Source organism: Neophocaena asiaeorientalis, unplaced genomic scaffold (genome assembly GCF_003031525.2).
Source record: "Neophocaena asiaeorientalis asiaeorientalis breed wild unplaced genomic scaffold, Neophocaena_asiaeorientalis_V1.1 scaffold87, whole genome shotgun sequence".
Classification (NCBI taxonomy): Eukaryota; Metazoa; Chordata; class Mammalia; order Artiodactyla; family Phocoenidae; genus Neophocaena; species Neophocaena asiaeorientalis.
In genome coordinates, this window is record NW_020175432.1 from 4,300,497 (window position 1) to 4,319,815 (window position 19,319).

At 40.7% G+C, this 19,319-nt stretch overlaps 1 protein-coding gene and 1 pseudogene across 2 annotated transcripts; one reads left to right on the forward strand and one right to left on the reverse strand.

The window, feature by feature from the left end:
* Positions 1-477: 477 nt before the first annotated feature.
* LOC112414779 (zinc finger protein 709-like) lies at positions 478-19,086 on the forward strand. Of its 2 annotated transcripts, none has more exons than XM_024767441.1 (4): positions 478-597; positions 14,770-14,896; positions 15,113-15,173; positions 17,025-19,086. In XM_024767441.1, the coding sequence occupies exons 1-4, from the start codon at positions 595-597 to the stop codon at positions 18,586-18,588; spliced, it is 1,755 nt and encodes a 584-aa protein (XP_024623209.1). In that variant the 5' UTR covers positions 478-594; the 3' UTR covers positions 18,589-19,086. The 2 variants fall into 2 exon arrangements, with proteins under 2 accessions (XP_024623209.1, XP_024623210.1); XM_024767442.1 differs by having other exon boundaries at positions 17,187-19,086.
* On the reverse strand, positions 10,535-10,628 carry LOC112414945 (uncharacterized; annotated as a pseudogene).
* Positions 19,087-19,319: the final 233 nt, after the last annotated feature.

Consider the following 19,319-nt stretch of genomic DNA (forward strand, 5'->3'; position numbering starts at 1 on the left):
GGCTCAATCCTGTCAAAGGACAAATATTAAAATGGAGCCAGACTATTACAGATGGCGGGGTCACCTTAAGTGTCTTTGTTTCTAAACAAGGGTCACAATTTAGAATGGTCTGACAGACTTAAGCCAAGACCCTGACCCATATAGGACGTAAGACCCTATTGTTTCAGTGTCGCCTGATATGGGCCATCTTCCAGTGCTGTACTTACTTTATTCATTTGGGTATTTAATCAGCATTTCCCTGTACCTCCGCGTTCATAAAGAACTGGGCGAAAACAACACAGGCCGCCCGAAGCCGGAAAGAAGTTCCGTTTAAATGCAAACATCCTTTGCCGGATCGGGTCGCCGCCCAGCCGCAGAGTCTGGTTCCGCAGACATGCATCTTCCTGCCCCGCTGTCACTCAAGCGTGGGGGGCGAGGCCTCTCAAACTGTCCAATCAAGAATCCCGCTGGGGAAAGTGGGTGGGGACATGCGCTGCATTGGCGCAGACATCCCTACTCGCCCCTAATCGTCTCTGTGGCTTTGCCGCAGTGTCCCTCACGCTGTGCTTTGCAGCGGTCGTGGGAGTCATAGGAGGGACTCAGGGAAACCTAGAAATGGTAAGTGCGCTGCCCAGCGATGTGGAGATGCGGTGCAGGGTCTGGTCGGAACCGGCCCTGGCAGGACCCGGGTCTGACCGCGGTCAACTCTGGGGTCTGCGGACCCGAGCCGCGTGTGTCTCCGCTCGGACCTCAGTCCCCTCGGTCTGGCAGCGTGGGGGCGGGGCCGGCAGCCGGAACCCCGGGCGTCCTGTCCCGTCACTGCGCGCGGCGACTTGGGCCCTGACCCCGGAGCCTCTCTGGGCAGCTCTGCGCCCGCAGTTTGTCGTTTCCCCGAGTCTGTGCGGTGACCACAGGGAGGGTCATCAGGGAACAGTTGTGATTGGGTCTCCGGGGATCGTGCGTGGGAGGAGCTGTGCTCTATGGAGTCCACAGTCTCTCCTTTCACGTCAGCGGGACTCGTTTTCTTCTGAGTTTTACGAGTGTTGTGGTTTTTAGAGCAGGCTTTCAAATTCACAGCTCTTGTTTCCCCAGCCTAGCTCTGGCAATAAATACCTCCTCTCATTCCCAAAGCCAGCTTCGCTTTTCCGATTCACAGCATCACTATCAACTATTTGTCCTCTGTGGTGCATTTCAAAGCGACCGAATATTTTAACTGTTTATCCTTTTCCCACAGAGCCATGGATGGCCCTTAAAGATTTATTTTTTCTATCTGTGGATGTTTTACATGTGAAGAAAGACGAATAACCACACGGAACCATGTTCATTGTATGAAAACCTTGTGCCTCTCCCCCAGAATCCTTACAGGACACATACATCCTATGGGAAGGCCTTTGGGTGGAGTTTATTTTTGTGGAAACTGTCAGCACTGCCTCTCCCTGGGTTTGTAACTTTAAAGAGATTTACTGACTTAGTCTGCATTTTTCAATAAAGGAAAAACGTATTTAATCGATAGAGCTATAAGGACGGTATAAAATAGTTCCAAACAGGCAAGAAAGAGGTGACTCTGAGAGAAGATAAAATATTCTTGTATTACATTACATTTGTTGAGAGTTTTGGTTCCACTCTTTCTTTCCCTGAACGTGTGTAGTAAGCTTCTGAGGTCTGTGTTTACTTTTGGATATTTTCAAATGAAATTGCAGGGCTTAGACCGAAAGTGTTCGAGTATAGTTAATTATTTACAAATGAATTTCTTGCCATGGAAATAATAATTAACTGACATCTTTTATTCTGGATGGAATAGATATTTGGGGTTTTCTGCTTGAACTACTAAAGTGCCTTACCATTTTCTTTCCTCCTTCCCAGATAAACACTGGATTTAAGTTATTCTGCCGTATTGTTCAAAAACTGGCTTTGTGTCATTTAAAATCTCAGGGATCCAAAGCAAGTCCAGGGAGAGTAGAGGCCTGTGGTCAGTGAGCCTCACTAAGGCCCCCTTGAGGTTGGAAAGGGAAGTACTGCGAAATCTAGTTGGTTCTTCCTGGAAAGCCTTACCCTTTCAGGTGTCCTCCCTGTTCGCATCCACCACAGAAGGAAACTTTATAGTGAGAGAAGATGCAGAGCTTTGGAAAGCTGGCGGTGCACCTGCACGTGGGGGTGGGGATGATGCCTTTTTTAGGTTGTAGTTGTAGTTCCGTAGGCCTAGACACTTTTAGACAGAGTGTTTGAGTTTTGCATCCACAGTGTACGTGCAGTTAGTGTAATTTGTACACACTGAGAGTCTGTGAAGATCAGGTGTTCTGTCTCATGGACAGAAGGTTTATGAATTGGGGAGTTCCTTTGGGTCAGAGCCTTAAACTGAATCAGCCTGAGAGTTTCCTGACTTGTGACAAGAGAAGCCTGGAGGAGGGAGTGCTTCCATGCTTACAGGAGAGGGGAGGACATGTAGAGCTCCCAGAGATGATTTGTGTGGCTGCTAACCTGTCCCTACCCTCCTTCACCAGGGACTGACCCACTCTAGGGGTTCCATCTCAACCTGGAGTGTTTAGACACCAAGTCTGGAATATGTTCAACTTTCTGAAAATGGGGTTTTCTTCTGAATTTGAGGGAAGCAGCCTGCTCATCTGTTTTGATTTCAGTATTTGGCTTCTTTTATCCAAAATATTGCAGCCCTTTAACTCTAGTTTGCACCAGCACTTGGGATTTTAAAGTGTAAGTTGATCGAGAGATACGATGTAAGGCAAGAAAATTGTGGAACCAAATAGGATTTTTATTCCATTTAGGCAAGAGAACCTCAAGATGTGAGATGGGCATATTTAAGTTCTCAGGTGCTTTTTTCATATTTAGATCAGTGTATGTGCCTGTCCCTAGAGAAATTTGACATTTAAAAGGTTATTATACTATTCCTAAGGTAAATGAGTTCCTATTTTAATGAATGTGAGGAAAAAAACAATTGAATTTCTATTTTCATCGATATGAGGAAAATCCTCAAAGCCTCTGTAAATATTTGAAATTCTTAGTTTACTTCAGCTCTTACTTTGCAAGTCCTAGTGTATTAGAGTATGCCATTCGTTCCTGAAAACATCACCAATGTGAAATATAGTGGAAGGACAAACTGTAAGGCCCCTAGTCCTTTTCGTTAGAAAGGGATTTGTAAATTATTTACAGTCTGCAGTCTTATACACCTTACTGTTTAAAGGATTAAGTCTTGGTGTGGTTTCCTATGTAGAAAAGTTAAAATTAAATTAATTTTTAAATGTAAAAGTTAATATAAAATAATTATTAAGCATAGCAAAATACGGCGTATAAAATTTTTTCTCCTTCTTTTAAATAAATAATTCATGGGAAGGTTAAAAAAATCCCTAAGATAGGAAACTAAAGGCAACTCCCTGCCCACATATCCCACTCCACTTCTGTGCAAAGAACCAGTTTTGATTACTTCCATCATCCTGCTAGTGTTTCTTTATATAAAACCAAGTCATGTGAATGCACATTTTTCTTCTGTTTGTTCTTGGGTGGGGTGGTGGGGATCCACATATTTGATGTTTGACTACTGAAAACTTAAGCCTCACCCCTCCCTTTTCCCCTAGCGCTTCTTACCTGGGCAGGCTGATAAGAAAGCCTGGAAGCTCCTGCTGCTGTTTGTTGGGGTCTCCTCCTGTGCGCTCTCCTGCCCTGTGTGGCACTGTTGATCCCAGCAACGCTGGGTTCTATGTACAGAGGATTCTGAATTGGCAGTTTCTGTAATTCTTTGTCCTTTGGGAGCAGGAGTATGGGAATGGGGCCCTCCTTACAGTGTTTCTGGGTGGATGTCTTGGGTGTAACCCATCTATGTGTTTGGAGTGAAGATGTGTCTGAGGCTGGTGTCTCCCCAACTTTAGGAGGGGTTTAGTGTTACCAAGTTCAAGCTCATACTGCTCACTGTGTTACCCAAAAACTGGGTTCACCTCTAGGTGGGTGTTGAGCCAATAGATACAACGAAGCCAAAGATCGGGAGAAGGAAGGATTTATTATTACTTGCAGCAAGTAAGGAGAACACTGGGGATATTTCCCAAAGCATTGTTACCCTGAACAACAAAATTGGGGAAGTTTTAAGCTAAGGGTATATGCATATTCATGAAGGGGGTTTAGCAGAGGAGAATTCAGCATAAAATTGGGGCAAAGGTCGACAGAGTCCAAGCTTTGGTTTGTGAAGTCAGGAGGGTCAACATCATCATTCTGTCCTGCACCCGGGTGGGGGCCTTCGTTCCTGCAGAACTCAAAGATATATTATTTTGTATATATATCTATATCCCTTGAGGAGGAACTAGGACTCTGCTGTATCACTGCACTATTGTTTGACTACTTTTTCTCTGTTCTTTCATTCCTTTGTTCCTTAAGCTCATTGATTACTGAGACCTGTTCAAGGGCAAGCATTGTGGCCAGGCTTAGATCACAAAATGGCTTAGGCCAGAAATGGCTTCTCTTATGTCAAGAAAGCCAGGGTTCTTTTTCCCTGAGGTTCCCCTAACTTACCTGCTTACAGCTGCATGACAGGCCAATAAAATGAGACGTGAGGTGTTGGGGCAAGAAGTAGTGACTTTATTCTGAAAGTCAGCAAACCGAGAAGGTGGACTAACTTCCTAAAGAACCATCTTAATTCAGAAAAGAATTTAGGTTTCTTTTATGCTAGGAGGAGAAGTGAGAGGGCAGTTTTTCATCTTCTTGTGGCATTTTCCCAGGAGGCAGGAGGTCCCAGCTCCTAAGTCACCCTTATCTGTAGATACCATCTAGCCCTGGAAAACAGCTAGTCAAAAGTGCTGTTATTCTTAGGAATTAGGGTTTGGTTAATGATTTTCATGCTGTAGGGGATGAAGTTTAGGAGGACAAAGTAAAATACTTTAGTGCATTCTGTGAAGTTAGTACAGCTTAATCAGGTCAGTTAATAAAATATAGAAGGCCTGAGAATTCTCTGGTGGTCCAGTGGTTAGGCCTCAGTGCTTTCACCACTGTGGCCCAGGTTCAGCCCCTGGTCGGGAAGCTAAGATACCGCAAGCTGACTGGCTCGGCAAAGGGTGGGGGGGAATATATATATATATATATGTATATATATATACATATATATATATATATATATGTATATATATATACATACACACACGCACACACACACACATATGTGTGTGTGTGAGTGTGTGTGTGTAAAAGGACTTTTGTAACAAGGCAAGAGAGCAAATAGCCCCTGTTACATTAGGGTGTTATGAATACTATTATACCCTGTGAATGAGGTGAGCCTAGGGGTTACTTCTTAAAGAGCAATTATTTCAAAGAGAAAGAAAGAGAAGAGAAGGAAGGGAGCCAGTAGTTGGTGGACTGAGTATACTCTCCAAATACCAGAGGGCTCATCGGCAGCACCTCTGCTGCAGCTGCTTCTCCCTCTACTGCAACAAAGATCCTGACCCTCTGAGTTATTAGGGACGACACAATAACCTCACTGTGACACAGCAAAGGAATTAGCTTTAACTGATTTAAGCTTGGGTTACTTAAATTATATGTCATGGAGGAAGAGCCATGATACATCTTCACCTGGTTATCCTCAGGGAACCTCAGCATCCTTGCCATTTCACAGTCTCTGCAGGTAGGATCTGCACTGCGTGCACTTTGCTCCAGGAACACAGGTATGACATCACACTAATGACGTCCTCCTCTGAGGATATTCGTTTCACACTCATTCAGAAGTAGTATTGGAATGGGAGCTCACACGAGATGGATGGGCCATTGACCCATGCATAAGATAAGACCGTCATGCCTTGGTCAAGTTCCTGAAAATTCTTGGATAATTAGATGGCTGCTCCCTCTCTGACACTGTGAAGAAATGGTTATATAGTCTTTTTCAGTACCCACAAGATCTGCTGGGTCCTTTTGGTGTTGGGAGGCAACGTTTTCCTTGTTTACTAATTTTACTTGAGCCCATATTTGCTATTGCTTGGAAATTTGCCCACCTTGAGGTCACCCCTACCACAGAAGGCTCTAGACTGTGTTTAAATTGCCATACAACAGCCATACATAACACTAACTTGTGTTAGAGTCCTCTTAGCCTCCTTCACTGTAGAGTTTTCAGTGACCTTTCATACCTCCTGGAGTTACCCACGATGGCCTTAAATTGTCCATAGGCTTCTGATGCAAGAAACTGCTCTGTGCCTCACACTGTTTGCCATTAGAGCTGCAGTGACTGTCACACACTAAGCTGTCTTGAAAATAAAGGGTCTTGGGGCTTCCCTGGTGGCGCAGTGGTTAAGAATCCGCCTGCCAATGCAAGGGACACGGGTTCAAGCCCTGGCCTGGGAAGATCCCACATGCCGCAGAGTAACTAAGCCCGTGTGCCACAACTACTGAGCGTGCGCTCTAGAGCCCGCGAGCCACAACTACTGAAGCCCGTGCACCACAACGAGGAGTAGCCCCCGCTCGCTGCAACCAGAGAAAGCCCACGCACAGCAATGAAGACCCAACGCAGCCAAAAAGAAAAAAAAAAAAAGAAAAGGTCTCATAAGCACTGAGCTTGTGACCCTCTGCTGAGCTGCCCATTGTGCCTTTGACCCTAGAACTAGCACCCCATCGGGTTGGCATGCCTACCAGCACCACTGTGTGCAATGATGGAGCGAAACCTGTCCTGGTTTATGCATCCTGCAGGAGGGTGACCTGTTCTCTCTTCAGTCCATTAAAGGATGCTGTGGTCTTGGAAGAGGTCACTACTCCCCCAGATGGAGACTTCCCTCGGGAGTTTCTTGGGATTAACTGAATGCATAGCTCTGGGGTTTGCATAGACATTAAGGATGACAATATGCATTTGTGCATGATGAGCTCAGTGGAGAGTTGCTGCTCTTCATCCCTTGTGATATCCCTGATAAATGACCAAACCACACAGCTAACCAAACATCAGAGAGTCATCTTGATACTGGCCAAAAATTGGCCCCATCTACATGTATTCACAGCCTTTTGGACGATGTCTGAGAACTGCCCCTTTGTATTAAAAGGAATGTTGGGATCTCTTGACTTAGAGATACCCAAAATAGAATTCAGGGTTATTCTCACCTGTACATATACTAGGTCCACAATGTAGGGACTCACCAGGACACTCTTATCCATGTTGGAGTCCCAGACATGACTGGTAGTAACCGTGGCACTTCTCAGAAAATACAGTGTTGCTCTCCAACATGACATTCAGTTGAAGTTTCACTTCCGTTAACAGGTCTCAGGCTCATGGAGCACCATACTGGCTTATTGAAATAAGTTCAAATCAGTTGTATGAAAGGTGTCCCGTTTTGGTCATCAGTCATCAGGGGTGAATTGCAATGAGTCTGTCTTCAACTTTTTTTTTTTTCTAATTCACTTCAGTTTTCTTTTGGAGCAATTTTAGGCTTACAGAAAAAGAAAAATAGAGAGTACAGAGAATTCCCACATAACCACTCTGCATCCACACAGTTTACACTATTTTTAAATCTTGTGTGTGGAACATTTGTTAAAATTGTTCAGTGAATGTTGATACATTAAAGTATACAGTTTACAGTAGCATTGACTCCTTGTGTTAAAAGATCTATAGATCCTGGCAAATGTTTAATGACATATATCCTTCATTTCATTTCTGTATCCTATAGCGTAGTTTCATTTCCCTAAAAATCCTATATGCCCAACCTATTCATTCATTCTTCCCTTGAACCCTCAAATCCTTCACAATCAGAGATTTTTTTCTTGGCTCATAGTTTTGTCTTTTCCAGATTGTCACATACTTGGAATCATACAGTGTGTAGCTTTGTGAGATTAGCTCCTTTCACTCAGCAATATACTTTTTTTTTTTTTTTAATTCGGCTACACGGCATGGGGAATCATACTTCCCCGACCAGGGATCAAACCCATGCCCCCTGCATTGGGAGCACAGGGCCTTAACCACTGGACCACCGGGGAAGTCCCTTTTGGGTTCCTCCATGTGTTTTCATGGCTTGATACCTTATTTCCTTTGGTATCCTTCAACCTTGCTCTGCTCTTATTAATTCCAAGAGTAATCTCTGTTGTAGATTCTTTCAGATCTTTTACATAGACAATCATGTCATATAGAACAAAGACAGTTTTATTTCTTGCTTCCCAATCTGTATATCTTTTATTTCCTTTTCTTACTGCATTGACTAGGGCTTCTAGTACAATGTGTTTTGTTTTTATTTTTTTCTTTGTGTGTGTGTGTGTGTGTGTGTGTGTGTGTGTGTGTGTGTTGTTTGTAGTAGTGTTGAATAGGAGTGGTGAGAGGGATCTTCTTGCTCTGTTCCATTCCTGTCTTACCAGTAAAGCATCTAGTTTCCCACCACTAAGTATGATGTTAGCTCCAGGTGTCATGTAAATGTTCTTTCTCAAAAAGAGAGAGTTCCCCTCTATTATTAGTTTGTCATCATAAATGGATATGGATGGTGTCAAGTCCTTTTTCATGTTCATTTCCCCCTTCTTTCATTTCTGATATGAGTAATTTCTGTCTTCCCTCCTTTCTCTGTTGACTAGATACTTATCACTTTTATAAATTGATCTCATCAAAGGACAGCTTTTGTTGTTGAAAACAGAAGAGTGTTTTTTTCAATATATTTTAAATAATTTCAGATTTTTTGCTCCTTTAAATATTTCCACATTCTTTGATTTTCCAATCAAGCTTATCCTCAAAAGCACCACCAACTGTTTAATTTCTGTTTCCTGAGAGGTTTAGTTTTCCACTAATGGCTTCACAAGATCCACATCAAAACTCCACCAGCTTTCCATTTTCCATTACCACCAGTTCTTCACCTTTGCCATTATTTGGTGTTCTGAAGGTTTGTAATTTTAGCCATTGTAGGAAGTGTCGGGTGATATCTCATTCTTTTATTTTCAGTTTCCTGGTAATATATTAAGAATTTTTTCATGTGCTTATTTACCATCTGTATATCATCAATAAAATGTGTGTTCAGATCTTTTGCTCATTTTTAATTAGGTTGTTTTCTTTTTGTTCAGTTTTAAGAGTCCTTTGGATGTTTTGGACACCAGCGCTTTATCATATAGATGATTTCCAAGGATTTTCTGCCGGTCTGTGGCTTGTGTTTTCATTCTCTTAGCACTGTGTTTCACGGAGCAGGAATTTCTCGTTTTAATGAAGTCAAAGTTATTTTTATCTTTTGGATCTTGCATTTGCTTTTGTATCTAAAAATTAATCACCAAAACCAAGGTCACCTAGATTTTCTCATGTTATCTTTTTGGAATGTTGTAGTTTTACATTTTATACTAACTACTCTGACCCATTTTGGGTTAATTTTTATGAAAGGTTTTAAATCTCTGTCTAGATTCATTTCTTCGTTCTGCATGTGGATATCCAATTTTTCCAGCATTATTTGTTGAAAAGACTAAATTTTTTCTAAATTAAATATTGCCTTTGGTCCTTCGTCAAAGTTGAGTTCACTATTATGTGTGGATCTGTAGGAAAGCACTTGACTTGTGCATGTTAATGTTTTAATCTTCAACCTTCCTCTATTCTCTTAGTAGTTCAAGGTCTTTTTTTTTTTTGCTCTTGGAATTCTTTGAGGTTTTCTCCAAAGATAGTCTTGTCATATGCCAGCCAAGGCAGTTTTATTTCTTCTCATTTTTTATCCTTTTTATTTACTTTTCCTGTCTGATTGCATTAGCTAAAAATTCCAGTATAAGATTGATAAAGGAATGGTGAGAGAAGACATCCTTGCCTTCTTCTTGATGTTACCAGAAAGCATCTAGGTCTTTCTGTATAGTCCATTTATATTAAACAAGAGGCCAGTTGATGTAGAAGTAGATGTGGGCAGAGGGGAAGCATTCTCTAGGACACTGATTTGATCTCAATCTTTTAGTGATCCTGTATCTCTGGGTTTGACTTTCTGTGATACAATGAGAAAGATGTTTGGTCTTTGTTCCGCATTCCTAGCAAGAACTTTGGAAGTCCTTGGAATGACTTGAGTAATAAGGGTGATAGAGTGTCTTTTGTTTTAGGTAAATTATGAAACCTGATGGTGTGTCAAGGAAATCTATGATTTGTAGATGGCTGAGTAGAAACGTTGGTAACCAAAGCACGCCATTTGTGTCTGGCATCTGAAGTAGAGGCATTGTCTAGTACTGAGCGCTTAAATCTATAGAGTGTAACATATGTGAGTTGGTGTTAGAATTGAATTGAATTGTTGGACATCTATTTGGTGACAGAGAGTTGGAGAAGTGGCATTGGGACACCACATATTTGTTGTTAGGAGGGGAAAAAAACACTGTTATCCTCAGAGGGGAAAAAAACACTGTTATCCACCTTTGAGAGCAGAAAATGCTAAAAGAGACTCACGTTGGCTATTTCCCTACAGCCACAGGTCAGTTAGGCTCTAGCAAAATCCCAGTTAGTTGCGTGCTTGTGAAATAGATTGTTTTCAGGACAGGCCTTGTTAAAAAGAAGAGACTATTCTGGGTATATATTTTTTTATTTATTTATTTTTATTTGTTTATTTTTACAGTTGATTTACAGTATTAGTTTCAGGTGTACAGCATAGTGATTCAGTATTTTTATAAAAATATGGAACACTTCATTAATTTGCATGTCATCCTGCTGATCTTCTCTGTATTGTTCCAATTTTATTTAAAAATTTTTATTGGAGTACAGTTGATTTACAATGTTGTTTTAGTTTCAGGTGTCTGGGTATACTTTTTTGTTTCTATTTCTAATTTGGAGACAGCAGTTTACCCGGTGACCTCAGGTCTCTGGTGGAAGAGTTGTTGCTTTTAAGTTTCTTGGCTTTTTTTCTTCTGAGGACTAGAAGGTACCAGAAGCTGACTTCCAAGCTCCTTAGATACCAGACCATAGATAAGAAGTCTCTGACTCCTTTTTTTGATGTTTGACTGCTAACAACTTTAAACCTTACTTCCTCTTTCTTTCATCTACTTGTGCCCACATCTGTACATGGTGATAAGAAAGCCTCAGTCTCCCTTCCTTTGATTCTGGCAAGTGATTGAATCCACAGAAGGCCTTGCTCGTGTACTTGAATTCTCACCCTATACCATCCCCTAAGCTCAATAAAAAACCCAGGCCAGGCTCCTTTCCTTCTTTCCTTGATGTCTCAAGGCATTTTTCACCTTCTTCAGAGGCTTCCTTTCCTTTTCCCAAACACTTCCATTATAGAAGTAAGAAACCCCTTTCATGCTCTTTACGTGTGTATGTGTTATCATCAGTGCAGATATCTGAACTAAATCTCGGGTGAGGCTTTATCTGTCTTTCCAGGAGACCATAACAGTTACAGAACAGGTAACATGCTGCACTTTTTGCAGTACTCTTTGCTTTACTGTTTTATTGATAAAACCTTCAGATCTGTTGATATTAGTGTATGCCACCCTTGTATATCTCTCCAAGTGCAACTATGCAATAAATTCTGTGGACATTGTTGGGAATTGCTGGGCTGTAAATAGTGATCAAGTCCATATTCACAGAAAATAGCAATGGAGTATATCACTTGGCCATTCCATTCCTCCATTTGTGCATAATTTAATGATTTTTTCCCCCAATGGTCTTCAACACTTGGGATTTTCTTTTTCTTCTTTTTTTTTTTTTCTTGGCTGCTTTGGGTCTTCGTTGCTGCGCGCGGGCTTTCTCTAGTTGTGGCAAGTGGGGGCTACTCTTCATTGCAGTGCACAGGCTTCTCATTGCAGTGGCTTCTCTTGTGGAGCATGGGCTCTAGGGCACGCAGGCTTCAGTAGTTGTGGCATGCAGGCTCAGTAGTTGTGGAGCACAGGCTTAGTTGCTCCGTAGCATGTGGGATCTTCCCAGACCAGGGATTGAACCTGTTCCCCTGCACTGGCAGGCAGATTCTTAACCACTGCACCACCAGGGAAGTCCCAACACTTGAGATTATTAAATTGACTAAGTTTTGTTCTAATCACTGTGAAATGGGATTTACTGGACATATTAGTGTCCTATTACCCAGTTGCCAAGGTGATAGACATTTTTTCATATATTATCCTTTTCATATCTGTTAAATATGTTTTGCTTCTTTTTCCATTCTAAAATTGTCTCTGTTCATTTTAACTCTACAAAGTAGCCCTTTTCTATTTTTATATCTGTGTGCATTGCAGATATTTTCCTTTTTATGTAATTTTTTTTTTTTTTTTTTTTTTTTTTTGTTCGCGGGCCTCTCCCTTTTGTGGCCTCTCCCGTTGTGGAGCACGGGCTCCGGATGCACAGGCTCAGCGGCCATGGCTCATGGGCCCAGCCGCTCCACGGCATGTGGGATATTTCCAGACCGGGGCACGAACCTGTGTCCCCTGCCGAGGTGGACTCTCAACTACTGCGCCACCAGGGAAGCCCTATGTATCTTTTAACTACCTTAATTTTAATACATTTGAATTTGTCTTTGTCTTTATAGATCATTCTTTTGCTTATATGAGATACTCTTTCTATTCTTCTATCAATAAAACCTTTACCTCTGACTTCTAAAAGTGGCCTAGTTTTATCTTTCACATTTAAATCTACAATGAGGAGGCCATTGTCTATGGAATGAAGGGAAATATGCTGCATTTTTCCAACTGGATAGTAGTTTGTCCCTTATGTAGTCAAGTGTTCATGATATTTGCCACTACTCTCCTGTTCTGTCCTTGAACAACTTTCCATATTAAATGCTGGTCTATGGAAGACACTTTTCCTTTCCTTTGTTCTGTTTGTTTTTCTTTCTGCTAATACTTGTATCCTCTGAATTACCATAGAGGTGTGTTAGGTAGACTGCCATGTTTTTCCATAGAAGACTTTGTCCATTTTTGGACATTCCTTCTTTGTATTAGGTTTGGAGGAGTAGCTTTTATCAAGTCCTAAAAACTGTTTTAGGTATTTGCGAAACTTAAGAAATGTATCATCTGGGAGAGATGACATCTGGGCGACGCTGAATTCTTTCTAAGAACACATGCCATCATTTTACTTACTTCAGTCTACTTTAACATTACCCAATAATTAAAAAAATTTTTTACCTGAGGATCATTAAATATTTTGTATTAGTCTTGTTTAGTATTGAATTAAGTTTGGTGTGGAGGAAACCAGAAGCAGGCTCTCAAATGTTGTCTCTTGGTGTTACCACGTAGGATGGGCTCAGTTCTCCAAGTAACAGATTAGAGACTCAGTGACCATAGTTGTTTAGGGAGGTGGGTGCTGATCAGGTAGGCACCTTCTGCTGAACATGACACAAAATTACCACTCTCCAAAGGAAAACAGGAGTTTACCATATACACTTTAGGCTCACTGAGGCACTTTTATCTGTAAGGTTGGTCGGCTTACTCCCAAAAATCACAGATCCCAGATACTAGTGAAAGATGAAATTTGTGAGCAAGCATTTCTAAGGCTAAGCATTCTTGGGCCTGCTAATGTTCACTGTCTTTTGCACACTAGGTAGTTGGATTTTGTTATGAGCAAGTGCTGTTGTTCCAGTGAAGAAAGAGTAATTAGGGCTGCCCTAGGCCGCTCCTCTTACTCCCTGGACCCACAACAAGAGAGGTGTTCCTTCGTTGATGTTGCTCTACCAAACAAGCTAATTCTAGCATCAGAATTGATGGATGGGAGCCTTTTTTCTGTTCCCTTCACATGGACATCAACGGGTAATTGGTCTCATTCAGGGACCAGCATTAGGAAATTATGCCACTGGGGAATTCCTATACCTAGGTTGGGCTGTCATGCTGCTGTGCCCCACCTGGGAGCTCAGAAATGAGAGAAGGTGGGAGGACAGCCTCTAGAGTGGCTGGTCAGGTATCACTTGCTGATATAAGAGAAAAGGGTTTTGTGTATTTTCTTGAGAAAGCACTGTTGAACTCTTTATGTATTTTTATAATTTGTGCAAATTCACCATGAAACCATTGAAGATTTTAATGAAGCCCTTGCAAACTTTGTCTTAACCTGTTCCCCAAGGTCATCAAGGCCCAGATTATAGTTGTATGATTCTGCCAAAATGAGGTCTTCTGTGATCTTATCATCTCAGTATGGGTGTTCTAAAAATTGTTCAGAAGCCATCCCAAGGCACATGAATATAGGGATTTTGTGGAGGTGTGAGTTGTCCTGTTTTCCTCCTCATGTCTCGGCTCTGACTCTGAATAACTTCCTAGCCCCATGAAATGAGACAGAGAAAGGAAAGCAAAACTGAGTGTGTGATAAATATTATATAAATTTTAATTTATACTCCTGCACAAGAATATTTTCATTCACCCACCTGGATCTGACTACTTCTGTTAGCCTGGAGTACTTCAGGACAATATGACTAGCTGGATCTTGTTACAGGTTGGATTTCCACAGGACTTTTGGCCTCGTGTCTGATGATGAGAATAGAAAGAAAACCTTCCAGTTCTTCACTGTGTTGTTATTTGTTAAAACCTCATGCAGATGTGAACCCGTGCTCGTATAGTGCTGCACGATATGGTGGGTACTAATGAGGGAATGAGAAAGTTTTTATCAGAATGAACCGGTGTGCTTAAAACGGATTATTTCTTTCATCTGTATAGCAAGTTTCTCTTATTTCTCCAAGGTGCTCTATGTCTTGACAGAGAGGAATAAAGACTTGAAGTGATCACAGTACAAATGTAGCAGTAAATTCCTTGTGTTCATGATGCTCTTGAATTCCTGAGGGAGTGTCACCGTAGAGTGAGAGTTCTAATGACAAAGTTACAGAACAAATGTTTGGAGACCGCAGAGTCATATGTGAACTTCCTATGAATTGAGTATGGATTGCTGGTGCTCTTCATTCTGTCCATTCTCTCACATACGTATTTGGGATGTTTTAGGATTCAGTGACCTTTGAGGATGTGAGTGTGAAGTTCACCACAGAGGAGTGGGCTCTGCTGGATCTATCCCAGAAGAAACTCTACAGAGATGTGATGCAGGAAACCTTTAAGAACTTGACCTCAATAGGTAGGGATGATGACATTCTTACTTAATTACTTAGTCAATTAGAGAACCAGTGTTGCTTGCTTATCAACATTTTCAAGAGGTGAAATGTGGAAAGGGACTACATTAGTAAATAAACCAGGCACGGTCATAGTTCATCATGGACCTGTCATGTAACAACTTTTCTCTGATATTTTATAACTTATTATGATTTTTTGTTGTTGGTGGTCTGCATTTTAGGAGAAAAATGGGAAGACCCTGATACTGAAGATCAGTATGAAAATCATGGGACAAATCTAAGGTGAGTTATACTCACATGAGAAAGCAATGTCCCATGACAGAATGTTAGTATGCCATGATATTTTTTGTTTTATTCAAGTACAGTTGATTTACAATGTTGTGTTAGTTTCAGGTGTACAGCAAAGTGATTCAGTTATACGTATATATATATCCATTCTCTTTCCAATTCTTTTCCATTATAGTGTATTCCAAGATACTGAATATAGTTCCCTGTGCTATACAGCAAGTCTTTGTTGTTTATCTGTTTTATATAGAGTAATGTGTATCTGTTAACCCCAAATTCCCAATTTATCCCTTCCTCACCCTTTTCCCTTTGGTAACCATAGTTTGTTTTCTATGTCTGTGAGTCTATTTCTGTTTTATAAATAAGTTCATTTGTATCATTTTTTTGGATTCCACGTGTAAGTGATACCACATTTTCTTTATCCATTCATCCGTGATGGACATTTAGGTTACTTCCATGTCTTGGGTGTTGTAAATAGTGCTGCTATGAATACTGGGTGCATGTTTCTTTTCGAATTAGAGTTTTTGTCTTTTCCAGATATATGCCCAGGAGTGGGATTGCTGGATCATATGGTAATTCTATTTTTACTTTTTTATGGAACCTCCATACTGTTCTCCAGAGTGGCTGCACCAATTAACATTCCTACCAGCAGTGTAGGAGGGTTCCCTTTTCTCCACACCCCCTCCAGCATGTATTGTTTGTAGACTTTTTAATGATGGCCATTCTGGCCGGTGTGAGGTGATACCTCGTAGTTTTGATTTGCATTTCTCTGATAATTAGTGGTGTGGAGCATCTTCTCATGTTCCTGTTGGCCATCTGTGTGTCTTCTTTGGAGAAATGTCTGTTTCAGTCTTCTGCCCATTTTTTGATTGGGTCCTTTGGTGTTTTGATATTGAGCTGTATGAGCTATTTGTATATTTTGGAAATTAATCCCTTGTCAGTTGCATCGTTTGCAGATACTCTCTCCTATTCAGTAGGTTGTCTTTTCATTTTGTTTATGGTTTCCTTTGCTGTGCAAAAGCTTTTAAATTTCATTAGGTTCCATTTGTTTATTTTTGCTTTTGTTTCCATTACTCTAGGAGACAGATCCAAAAAAAATATTGCTGTGATTTATGTCAAAGAGTGTTCTGCCTATGTTTTTTCTCTAGGAGTTTTATAGTATCCAGTCTTACATTTAGGTCTTTAATCCATTTTGAGTTTATTTTTGTATTTGGTGTTAGAGAATGTTCTAGTTTCATTCTTTTACATGTGGCTGTCCAGTTTTCCCAGCACCACATGTTGAAGACACTGTCTTTTCTCTATTGTATATTCTTGCCTTTTTTGTCATAGATTAATTGACCATAAGTGCATGAGTTTATTTCTGGGCTTTCTATCCTTTTCCATTGATCTATGGTCTGCTTTTGTGCTAGCACCATACTGTTTTGATTACTGTGGCTTTGTAGTATAGTCTGAAGTCAGGGAGCCTGATTCCTCTAGCTTCTTTCTTCTCTCTCAAGATTGTTTATGCCATGACATTGTAAAACAAAGAAATAAGATAAATCATCCCAGCCTTAAAATTAATGAATCTTAGAATTTTTGCATCAAACCTTTTTTCTCAAATGTGTCCTAAATGTTGAGTGTTTGAAAAATAGTACACTTGTAAATCAGTATTCAGAATCACCATTTATGAATATTACTGTTTTGATAATTGCTATGATTATCTTGCAGAGCTTTAGTAAATTCACTTTCAATCAGAATGTGCAGAAAATGTGCACTTTCCTTTAAAATGGTAAAATTTTCATTGTCATAACTATTACTAAATATAATTAATAAACAATTCATTGATAATATGCTTCTTATTTTTTACAGCAGTCATATGGTAGAGAGACTCTGTAAAAATAATGAAGGTAGTCAGTATGGGGAAACATTTAGCCAAATTTCAAATCATAATCAGAAAAAGAAAACTGGAATAAAACTATGTGAATTCAGTGTATGTGGACGAATCTTCATGCGTCATTCATCCTTTAATAGGCACATGACATCTCGCACTACACCCAAACCACGTGAGTATCAGGAATATGAGGAGAAGCCATATAAATGCAAGGAATGTGGGAAAGCCTTCAAGCATCGTCAGTCCAGACATACCCATGAGAAGATTCACACTGGGGAGAAACCCTATGATTGTAAGAAATGTGGGAAGGCCTTCAAGCTTCGCCAGTCTATTCAAAGGCATGAAAGGATTCACACTGGAGAGAAACCCTATGAGTGTAAAAGATGTGGAAAAGCCTTCAGATATCACCACAACTTTCAAAAACATGAACGAACTCATACTGGAGAGAAACCCTATAGATGTAAGCACTGTGGTAAAGCCCTCAGTTCTCTCAGATACTGTCGAATTCATGAAATAACGCACACTGGAGAGAAACCTTATAAATGTAAGCAATGTGGTAAAGCTTTCAATTGTCCCAGTTACTTTATAAAACATGAGAGAACTCATAGTGGATTGAAACCATATGAATGCAAGCAGTGTGGTAAAGCCTTCAGTTGTGCCAGTTACATTCGAAGACATGAAAGGACACATACTGGAGAAAAGCCCTATGAATGTAAAAAATGTGGTAAAACCTTTAGTTGTTCAAGTTCCTTTCGAAAGCATGAGAGAACTCATACTGGAGAGAAACCCTATGAATGTAAGCAATGTGGTAAAGCCTTCAGTTATTCCAGATCCTTTCGAAGTCATGAAAGGAGACACAGTGGAGAAAAGCCCTATAAGTGTAAAAATTGTGGTAAAGCTTTTAGTTGTCCAAATTCCTGTCGAAAACATGAGAGGACTCATTCTGGACAGAAACCCTATGTATGTAAGGAATGTGGGAAAGCCTTCAGTTATCTTGCCAAATTTCAAAGACACATGATGAAGCATACTGGAGATGGACCTTATAAATGTAAAGACTGTGGGAAAGTCTTTGATTGTCCCAATTACTTTTGTTGTCATGAAAGGACTCACAGTGGAGAAAAGCCATATAAGTGTAAGGAATGTGGTAAGGCCTTCAGTTTTCTATGTTGTCGTCAAATACATGAAAAAAGTCATACTGGGGAGAGGCCCTATGAATGTCAGCAATGTGGTAAAGCCTTCACTTATCTCAGTTCCATTGGAAAACACAAAAGAACTCATACTGGAGAGAAACCCTATGAATGTAAGGAATGTGGAAAGGCCTTTATTTATCCCTCAAATGTTCAAAGACACATGATAATGCATACTGGTGATGGACCTTGCAAATGTAAGGATTGTGGGAAAGCGTGTGATTGTCCCAGTTCTTTACAAGCACATAAAAACGCTCACACTGGAGAAAAACCCTATCAATGTAAAACTTGTAGTAAAGCCTTCAGTTGTCCCAGTTCTTCTCAAAGCCATGAAAAAACTCATAATGGAGAATAGCACTATGAATGTAAGGAATGTGTGAAAGCCTTTATTTGTCCCAGTTCATTCCAAATACATAGCTCACAGTGGAGAGAAACCGTATTTTTGCAAACAGTATGGCAAAGCTTTCAGCACTCTCTGTTATATTCAGATACATGAAAGAACTCGTACTAGACAGAAACTGAATGTAAGGAATGTGGGGAAGCCTTCATGTATCACACGTTTCCAAGGACACATGAGAGTGCACACTGGAGAGAAACTATATATGTAAGGAATGTGGGAAAGCCTTAAGTCCCATTTCCTTGGAAAGCCACGAAAGAACTTGCACTGGAGAGAATTGTATTGAATGTAAACTATGTAGGAAAACCTTCACTTGCCCCACATCCTTACAAAACTATGTGAAAATGTACATGCGGGGCTCCCCTGGTGGCGCAGTGGTTGAGAGTCCGCCTGCTGATGCAGGGGAAACGGGTTCATGCCCCGGTGCGGGAAGATCCCACATGCCGTGGATCAGCTGGGCCTGTGAGCCATGGCCACTGAGCCTGCGCATCTGGAGCCTGTGCTTCTCAACGGGAGAGGCCACAACAGTGAGAGGCCCGCGTACCGCAAAAAAAAAAAAAAAAAAAAAATAAACACCCATTAAAGACTTTGTAACTGAAAAATTAGAGAAACTTTTCAATTTTAACAAATATTTTCAAAGTCATATGAAAACTGCACTGGAAAGAAATTATCTCCATGTAAGTACTATG

Bases quoted from the DNA above. Each gene is read 5' to 3' on its own strand.
- LOC112414779 (XM_024767441.1), top strand. The intron at 14,897-15,112 runs GTAGGGATGATG...TCTGCATTTTAG, and splicing joins TAAGAACTTGACCTCAATAG to GAGAAAAATGGGAAGACCCT. The intron at 15,174-17,024 runs GTGAGTTATACT...TATTTTTTACAG, and splicing joins AATCATGGGACAAATCTAAG to CAGTCATATGGTAGAGAGAC.